This window comes from Dinoponera quadriceps, unplaced genomic scaffold (assembly GCF_001313825.1).
Source record: "Dinoponera quadriceps isolate SergipeBrazil2010 unplaced genomic scaffold, ASM131382v1 scaffold1565, whole genome shotgun sequence".
Taxonomy (NCBI): Eukaryota; Metazoa; Arthropoda; class Insecta; order Hymenoptera; family Formicidae; genus Dinoponera; species Dinoponera quadriceps.
The window spans coordinates 1,942,853-1,952,458 of NW_014556124.1; the positions used below are offsets into that span (position 1 = coordinate 1,942,853).

The following is a 9,606-nucleotide window of genomic DNA, read 5'->3' on the forward strand; positions in this document are numbered from 1 at the left end:
GGGTCGAAGATTCAGGTCTACCAATATAAAATAAAATTCTCTATGTCTAGTGAACGTTTGTATTCACGGTTTTTCACCAGAGGTCTCCGTGTTCTCTGTTAGCAAAAATGATAGAAGGAAACATAACCTCGATGCGGATGTTCGTATATTTTCTCGATTGAAACGTCAAGCTGCGACTAAAAGCGCATGAGATACCCTGTTGTAATCGTAAATAATATTTGTAAATAATATTCTTTTGTATTTCCACGTATCACAAAATATTACGGCTGTTATTTGAACAATAATACTGACCAGATTTAACTAATTCTTATTATTTTTCGTAATTTAATATGTAAACATACTGAAATAACATACGGAAACCTTGGTAATTTATACCGGTAAAATTGCACAACGTTAAAGTAGCGAGAGAAACTATGACATCGATCGCGGAAAATGTGGAGGAAAAAATACAAGAGGATCCAATCCGTTGTATATTTTTCTCCGAATTTCATCATATAGCAGGACCTAAAATTACATGTCAGGTAAGAAAAAAAAAAGTATCGCAAAATATAGATAATTAATATTTTACTGCACGCATATCTCACATGAATTATACGATTTTGCAGGTACCCGACAATTTTATATCCAAGGATATTTTTGACAATGTCAGCGTTTATATCATACCAAAGGCCCAACTACAAAGGAGCACTATCACAGTGTAAGTTTAAAAAATTAGAATTCAAAAGAGATAAAGTTGATTCTTTACGAATTATATTCACTAATTTCTTTCTTTTTTTTTTGTTGCAGAACCTTGAAAGACTATAAAATCTTGGGGTTTCCTGTGAAGATCGATGATAAGAAATATGCAAGAAATGCATTTTACTTCAACTTGTGCTTTGTTTGTGACGCAAAAGCTCGTACTGTTCATTATGAGCCAGTGGTTAAGAAAATGTCAGACTTCTTGGTAATAATTCGCTTCTATTCCTTGATACTTCTCGTGCTTATGAGTAGCATTTAACGTTTCGTAATTTTTACATGATCGTCAGATGGCTTTGGAAATAGAAAATTGTTTCTTATCTGCCTCAGATGATAAGACCAGATTAGCAGAGGTGCTCGCGCAGGTCAAGCAGGACTTAAATCTGCACAAGATGTGTACACTGACCGGTAAGTTTTTTTTACAATTTCCACACCGAACATCGACAACTTGTATTATCGTCATGGTAATATTTTTTTAGAAGGGACAATGACATCTCATTTAAAGGTAGTGAAATTAGCACCCGAGCCAAAGCCGGTCCTCGATCACCAAGTACCGATATTCTTGGAGAGCAGAGAGGCGTTTCACAGCGACCAGTGGGACCTAACTACGCAACAAGTATTACCTTACGTCGACGGCTTCAACCATGTGGCGCGCATAGCGGCTGAAGCCGATGTGGAGAATAATCTAGTCAAGAGCTGTGTGCAAAATCTTGTGTGAGATGCTCATCGGAGGAATCGAATACTATCGAAATGACAGTTTCGATTACCGCCGATTGGCCCGACTAAACGTCTTCTCTTGCAGATATTACGGGGTTGTGACTCTGATACCGATATTTCAATACAGTAACGTTTACGCCGCGACCCCGAAGCTCAAGCAGCTCGCGGAGGATGTTAAGTTACAGGAGAGGTGTATAGCGTACGCTTCGAAACTGCGTGAGTGCTTAGTCAAGCGTTACAATATGTCCTTCTCGGTGACACGACGTGATTCCGTTTCTCCCCGTAGCCAGGCAGCCTGCGTACCTCAGGGACATATATCGTATGTACGCGAGCATGACTCACGGCAACAGTATGAGAGACCTGTGTCAGCGTCTCAACCCGCAGATGCTGCGAATAAACGAGAGGAGGCTGGTGCAGTTCGGCCTGATCGAAGGGCTCATCAGGAGAGTGTACAACGTGAGTGACCCTCGCCTGTGCATTCGTCAACAATAAAAACAAAACAATTCGTCGACACTAGATATTAATAATACGATATTATTAATTATTAATATCCAATGGCACTAAAAAAGCTATATTTGATTCCTCACGGCCATATTGACGATTTTTCCCCTGAGGAACTTTAACACTTGAAGATTTAATGTCGATATTGTTTTTATTACAACTGCAAGACAGTTCATCTCATTCTTGTTCCGCAGTATCCTGTGCTCCTCGTCCCTAGCGCATCTTGCAGCGAGGAAACGAAGAATCACGCGGTCTACAAGTACTTCACCGGTGCGTACAGCCTCGACGAGATATGTTGCCGAACAGGTCAGTCCGCCGCGCAGATCGAAGATATCATTGAGCGCGAGCCGAATGTCGTAATGTTGTGGAAGTGACGTCGAAATAGACGATATAATCCACACGGGCCTCGCGAGCCGCGAGTTTTGGACGCGGATAAACTTGGATACAGACTATCGATAAGATTTCTTTTCCATTTTTTAATATATCATATGCCTCCATATGTGACAGAATTTGTATATACGGATAATAAAGCAGGAAGCATTCGCGCCTCGTCACCTTGAGAAACATACTCGAATCGGTCTTTCTCTATTCGAAGGTCGGCCCGTGTAATCTATTGAATATTCTCCATCATCCGTTTCATTTCGTCGATGTAAACCTTCGGCACCCGGTTCTCTCTCACCTCCTGGCACTTGCGCTCGATTACGTCTTGCAGCAGCTTCTGGCGCTTCTCAGCTTCCGCACGCATCGCCAGACCTTCTTCGAATATCTTCACTCGCTGGACGATGTGTTCTCGCTCTTTCTCATTTACCTGTAAGCGAGACAAGCGTTAACGTGTGTGTGTGTGTGTGTGTGCGTGTATGAACATGTTAAACCTTATCTCGTGATTGAACACGGGAATTAATAATACGAACTTGTTTCAATATCTCATCGCGAAGAATCAAAGCTTGCTGCTGCCTGCGCTCGAGTTCCTCCTTTTCCTTGCAGAGAGCCGCTTGCTGCATGCTTATAATTCTCTCGGATTCCTGTTTATTCCGCTGCATCTCGATGGCTTGCAAAAATCGCTTGTTATTTATCTGCTCCTCCCTTCCCTTTTGCAGCGTTTCTTGAGCTAACAGCTTTTTCCGGGCCGCTTCCTTCTCTTTTTGTCTCCATTCCCGCTCTACCTGTTCGCGAACCCGAATCACGTTGATTTCGTCGATGAGCGCCTGCAATTTTATCGTCACCGGGTTTCGTTCAGTTGCAATCGATGGTCTCTTCATTAAATATTATTCTAACGCACACGTATTGATCCGGATTTATAATAGATAGATTTATATACGTAGTAGACCTTTGCCTTTTGTCTAAACACTAAATTCCCAGTAAGCATGAAATTAAATTAAATTAACGTAGCGTCATTACAATGATATTTTGTAATTTTTTCAAATATGTAGTTCTTAATATTTACAACGTCAACCTTTACAGACCGGACGGTATTTTGGGCGACTTTTACAGTTTTCTAAACTAGAACTTTTTCATATACGTCAAAAAATAGACTAATGGAATACGTGGCACTTCCATCGCACCGGTAGAATTGTTTCGCGGTTCGTACGGACACGTTTCAAACTGACTTTCTTCCTTATTCAATCTGAATCAGAAACTTTTTTTTATGTATAAAGAATAATGAGAAAATTATTTCTTTATTTTTGATAAATTATGCAAAAATGTGGAATATATCTGATGCTAAAATAAAGAACGCTGATGCGTCCATGTAGAAATAATGATGATGACAAAGCACACGGAGCCTCGGGTAATTTCGAAACGAGTGCACATATGGTAGATAGCGAGGCTTGACGTGGCGTTCGTGGATTCATTGACCTTTGACAACAAGCGCATAATGGGTAGTTGAAACGCACATACAATGGTAAGTACGGAGATAATCGTAAAAGTATCGCGCAAAATGATACGCAAGATGCGATATAATAACTTATTATTAACTTATTATTTAAATTATTCCATTCCCATTCAGGAAAATTCGTCGCGATATCGCAAATGAGTTTCGCAGAATGCATCACGCACTGCGAAAAAGATTTCTCCAAATTTAATCAATTTTATCGCATCCAAACAAATTTCATCACTGGCATGCTCCAGAGGAACTAATATTTCGATGAATAAGTACGATTGTTAGACTCTTCAACGAATATGTATCTTTATCTTAAATGAAGAATTTGTTTGTGAAACGAATGATAATTTTCTTATAAAGAAATTATCTGTTTCATTTTATATATTTATTGTGACCAAATGACATTTTATTTGATTGAAAGATATTATTTCAAATAATAGCGTTCTTTCTGTTGAATAATAGAGTTTTCTTAAGACAATAATATTCCGTATATGTTGTTTCTATGAGGTAAATTTTAATCAAATAAATGAAAATACTAAATCTAAAGAAACTTTTTTTTCTGTGCGTGAAAATATTCCGTTCAGCAGTATAAATTCGATTGGGTATAAGTATATCGATATTTAATACCTGAGTTTCGATCTTTTGTACCCTCTGCGTCGCTACTTTGATTTGCTCTTGCTCTTTTCTCGTATTTTCCCGTCTCTGCTCTTCCGCCTTCTTAGCCTCTCTCTCCCCCTTCTGCCGGTGGTAATCTAGTATCCTGAAGAAAACGCGTGTATTTGAAGAGCGAAATTTTTTTCTGGCTGTGCACTTCCTGAATTATTATCTCTCTTTTATTTCTCTCTCTCTCTCTCTCTCTCTCTCTTCCATCACCAGTGTGCATGCGATACGTTTTAAACCCTTCGTTAGTCGCAATATCCAACAGATATATGTTCAGACAATTACCGCCGTTGTTGTACGGCCTCAAGATCGAAACTCTTCCTCGTCAATGTTTTCTCTTTGTTCTTCACTGTTTTTTACGTACTTTAGTGCCTATTGATCTATTAGCCAAGCGCTAATGAGAGAAGAACTGTTTCAAGAAGCCGAGGAAAATAGTGGAAAAATTAGTGTGTTATCTGTGAGATACGTTGCGTTCCTCAGTGAAAAATATTGCGACTAACATAGAGTTCAATACAAACAGTGCAATTTCCCAGGAAAAAATAATTATATACGGTTACATATAATTATATAATTAATTATATATAAATTATATATGGACAAATTTCACGCGTGCATAATTCGGCACGATTACGTACAGCCGTGCATGATTATATATGCAATTTTTTTAAGAACAGAGCCAGATTCGCAAGTAAGCCAAGGAACGCACGAGGTGTGTTCAAATAATCTCGAATTTGACCGCGAGAGATACCTCAGATCTATAATTCGGTTCTCCTCTTGCTCCATGGTCTTATAGTGTTTCATCTGTTCGTACGATTCCTTGAGTTCCTGTCGCAACCGGACGTTCTTGGCTTCTTTCCTGCGTTGCCTCTCCATCTCGTCCCGCTGCCACGCGACGTTATTCGCATCGATGAGCCGGCTCTCCTCTTGCTTCTTCTCGAACTCGAGATTCCGCTGCTCCTCGTTCTCCTTGATCTGCTCCTTCAGGAATTGGGCGAATTGCAGCCTCCTGGCCGCTTCCTCCTGTTCCTTCCGCAGTTCCTCCTTCACCGCCCATCTCCTCTCGTCCTCCATCATTTCGTCCAGCCGTTTCTCCTCCTCGACGATCTCCCGTTCGATCAGCTTCTTCTCCGCGATCTGCGCAAAGTACGAGGCAGCTGATCGTATCGAAGGTGTCCGATTTTACTTAGAGATCGCGAAATCGAGAATCGGTCGGTTCGGATCACCTGGGCGTCGCGGATAGCCCGGCACTTGGTTTCCAAGATAAACCGATTGCACCTTTGTATCTCCTGCTCCTGCTCGAGCCGCATGTTTTGCGCCCGGTCCAGGGTGTGCATTGTCCTCTTTCTCGCTTCCTCCTCGATCTCCTTTATCCTCGGGTCCTTCTCGCGATATTTCTGCAGGTCCATTTGTTTGCGCATCGCCTCCTTGCGCTCCATGCTCTCCCTCGTCAGTCTATCCTTTTCCTTCTCCGCGGCCTCCGCGGCCGCCTGTCTCTCCTCCTTCGTGATCACGCGATTGCGTTCCCTCAGGCGCTCGTACTCCTCCTTCGTCATGATTTTCGGATAAACCGCGGGTTTACTCGAGGGTATCAGGTACTTCCTCGCGCCACTTTTATCCCTTATCTTGCCGATCTGTTAAATTTACGGTCATTTTTACCATGACTTTACTCTCGGAGCTGGGTTATCCCGCGGATAACCCAGTAAGCAAGAGACGTTAAATCAATCTTTCGAAACAGTTTTGCGTATTATTGTATGAACAAAACAATTAGAAGTACCAGGAGAATCAAGTTAAATATTTCTTTAACACTTAACCCTCAAGTAACAAAGTAGAGAGCATTTTGTAGACTTCAAACCAATTTTTTCGACCAGGTACTTTTTATTCTCGCGATAAGCTAGAATATATTTAAAAGTGAATAAAATATATCGTAAAATATATAAAAGATTTGAATACAACGCTAAGATGAGAGTAAATATATTTGCAAAAATATTAAATTCCGGTCGGATCCGAGCAATCCTGTTATCTGAGGGTTAATACAATCGCGATCAGCGAGCGAGCGGACAGGTAAACCGCGCGAGGCGGTCTTCCGGGGCGGGCAACATCCTGCTTTTACAATCGATTACCTCTTTTCCCTCGTACGCGCTAGACCTTCTCAAGTGAATTGGCTTGCCTCCGAGCATGTGATCGCAGACCGTCGGCGGATGGATCGTGTACACCCCCGCCGGGAACTTGGGATCGCCGCGGTACTCGTAGCTGCCGGACTTCGTTTTGCGCACCATGGTCTTCGACATGATCCTCGCGTGTCGCGATACCACCAGCTTCTTTTAGTATCGGCGAAGTATCACCGAAACGACAGCTGCGACTTGCGTGTGAAGAGCCGGCTCTTCATCGGGGTGCCGTTGTCCTCCGCAGCGTTTGAAATTGTAAAGCCCTGCCGTACACACGGCGTGTGACGCGTAGATCCTTCTTCGCTTGAAAAATGAAAGGAAGGAAGGATGAGAAACGGTGCGACGCGTCTCGAAAAGAACGGACGACTGCGGTGGAGGAGGAAGGGGGGGAGAAAATGACGAGGACGAAGATGATGACCCCGCTGGGAAGACGGGAACAGTTCGAGTAACCTGATAGCAGCGACGATCGCGGCGAGACACTGCCGTTAACTGTTTGCCGGCGAGCAACCGTTCCTTTGTTTGTTCGATAGGAATTATGTCAACGGGGGATACAGGTGGCCGATCGTGTTTCGCGTTGCCGCGAATCCGTTACTCGCAGGCCAGCTAATAATCTCACGGCGAAAAGCGACGATAGCAACGTTCGATCGGAGAAAATATTGATGTTGACGGAACAACAACGCTACGGGCGGGAAATGAACGCAAAATTTGATTTCGCCCGGTCGAGATCGGGAGATACGTTCGCGACACCAGGCGTGGAAAAAGGACTCGCATTTTTTTAAGACTGACTTACTAAATTTTCTCGCTTTTCCAAGGACAAGGCTCATTCTTCTCGCTATTTTTGACAAGTAAACCGCCCCCGTGTCTGCAGTACGATTGTGGAGGTGGATTTTGTGGTTGACAAAGGGGGAGAAGCGCACTGGCCGCTCTAGTTTGCGTAACGCAAGGATGATAACGCGTGATGCGTGTGCAAAAAAGTGAGGGAAAATGAAGGGGACTTCGGCAAAACGTGAAATTACGCTTCTCTCGATACGCGTATGCATACATGCGTACGCCTATCGCGTGAGCGAAATTAAGCGAACGCGCGCAGTATCGTGCAGTATCCGATAAAGGAGGACGAAACTTACGCCATTGGCACGCACCTGTGTCTTTTTTTTTTCTTCTTCCAAGGGGAAGAAAAATACAAGTAAGAAATACAAGTAATCGATCGACGATTGTTCGTCGGCGGATAGGTGCAACGTACTTTGCGTGTTCGCATTTATACGTATGTCCCCACACGGATATTTAATGTGGTTGCGAGACGATCTTAAATGTTTATACACACTTTTATTAAAATTACCGCATCGCGGTCCGATCCCATTCATTATCCGCCCGCTGCGTTCTCATCCCTGCACCTGACCTTCCCTACCGTTAGTTGCCATGAGAACGTAATTCACGCTTCGCCCAGAACGAGAAAAAAAAGACTCGACCTGTAGTATATTATTCTTTCCAGGTATAACTTGTATAATTTATTTCTTGAGGTGATTCGTCGTTTTCTTAATTCTACACCGTCATCATCATCATCATTATTATCGTTATTATCTTCTTTTTTCTCTTTTTTTTCTTTCAGTGCTACATTGTTCGCACGGGACCAGCGAGAATTGCAAATGGCTCGTGTCTAATAATCCCGGAAATGGGACGTCAACTTTTCACGTAATAATTATCCGATCGATATTAAAATGTAGAGGTTTTACACAAATGTTTAACAATTCAAGGCAGAAGACAATCGATCCCGCGTGTGTGTAGGGACACGCTTTACATACGCGAGTTAAATTTAGCTCGCGGCTCTTTGGATAAAAGAGGAAAAAAGCAGCCCGAACACCTCAAAGAAGGATCGGGCTGCGGATAGCTGTTATATATTATTACGTAAAATATATAATAAAGTCTTTTTCCTTTCGAAAGATGAAATAAGATAAAAGACGCTATACGAGCAGTTTCAAGCACTTTCCGGTCTCTCTTTGCGGAACTTAAATTTCCCATCATTTCGCTTACGCAGAGTAGAAGCTGTATTCCTGATCTACCATTTAAGGGGGCCCAACTCGCTTTTATCGCTTATATTTTATAAAAATGACTTAAGGAGGTTCGAATGTTTGACCAAATATAAGATAAACCCGTGATACATACATGATACAAAAGTCAATCGAATTAACAATGCGCAATAGAAATTTCAAATGTTATCTTTACTGTATTGTTTTCGAGATATTTAATTATAAACTTATACATGTGCAAGCATAGAAATCTCATAAAACACCGAATTTCTTCTAACTCGACATATTTGTGTATAAGATGGAAATTAAAAAAATTATTGTAATATTAAATATAATATTATAACATTAGAGACTAATATACGGATATTATAGACAAATATGCTTATCTCAATTTCATTTCAAATTAACATTTATTATCTGGTTAGTGAAATAAATATATAGAGAAGAAATTTTGCTTGATAAATAGTTAATTTATGAGAAGCCCCTTTGGAAATATAACAATTAGCGCTTGAACCTCCTTAAATATGACTTCTCGACTAATCAAGTGGTTTCCAAGTCACTTTTAAAGGCATTTTTATCGGTAAAAACGAATTAAGAATATTCCAGGAAGCATGTTTTACCCAATAGACACCCCGTAGGAACGTCCTCTGGATATATTTAGGACACCCTTTGCATGCCTGTGCTATATGAGATGTCTTTGTTCTTAGTCCTCACTTAGAGTACCAATAAACAATTTATCCACCTATTTTTGCATTCACCATGCAAATCGCGGTGTATCCTGCAGTCCGCGATGTAATCATGAAATGATGAATTCATCAGTTGGGGTTCGTCGTCGTCGTCGTCGTCGCTATCGCCGCTGCCGCCGCCGTCGTTGATCCGAGAGGGCTAATGACGACAGCCCCCCACGGTAACGACCTCAGACTAC

At 41.8% G+C, this 9,606-nt stretch overlaps 2 protein-coding genes across 6 annotated transcripts; one reads left to right on the top strand and one right to left on the bottom strand.

The window, feature by feature from the left end:
* The first annotated feature begins 108 nt into the window (after positions 1-108).
* On the top strand, positions 109-9,577 carry LOC106746777 (nitrogen permease regulator 2-like protein). Of its 3 annotated transcripts, none has more exons than XM_014623788.1 (9): positions 109-521; positions 606-697; positions 787-943; positions 1,026-1,143; positions 1,215-1,449; positions 1,538-1,668; positions 1,739-1,908; positions 2,148-2,259; positions 9,501-9,577. In XM_014623788.1, the coding sequence occupies exons 1-9, from the start codon at positions 414-416 to the stop codon at positions 9,554-9,556; spliced, it is 1,179 nt and encodes a 392-aa protein (XP_014479274.1). In that variant the 5' UTR covers positions 109-413; the 3' UTR covers positions 9,557-9,577. The 3 variants fall into 3 exon arrangements, with proteins under 3 accessions (XP_014479274.1, XP_014479273.1, XP_014479272.1); XM_014623787.1 differs by lacking the exon at positions 9,501-9,577 and adding an exon at positions 3,705-4,086; XM_014623786.1 differs by lacking the exon at positions 9,501-9,577 and having other exon boundaries at positions 2,148-2,521.
* Positions 2,542-9,447, bottom strand: LOC106746776 (cilia- and flagella-associated protein 45-like). 3 transcript variants are annotated; one of them, XM_014623783.1, is made up of 7 exons: positions 9,424-9,447; positions 6,613-6,955; positions 5,716-6,123; positions 5,241-5,626; positions 4,460-4,592; positions 2,865-3,158; positions 2,564-2,761 (listed from the first exon to the last, which is right to left on the bottom strand). In XM_014623783.1, the coding sequence occupies exons 2-7, from the start codon at positions 6,778-6,780 to the stop codon at positions 2,564-2,566; spliced, it is 1,587 nt and encodes a 528-aa protein (XP_014479269.1). In that variant the 5' UTR covers positions 6,781-6,955; positions 9,424-9,447. The 3 variants fall into 3 exon arrangements, with proteins under 3 accessions (XP_014479271.1, XP_014479269.1, XP_014479268.1); XM_014623782.1 differs by having other exon boundaries at positions 6,613-6,960; positions 9,424-9,442; XM_014623785.1 differs by lacking the exon at positions 9,424-9,447 and having other exon boundaries at positions 2,542-2,761; positions 6,613-6,780.
* Positions 9,578-9,606: the final 29 nt, after the last annotated feature.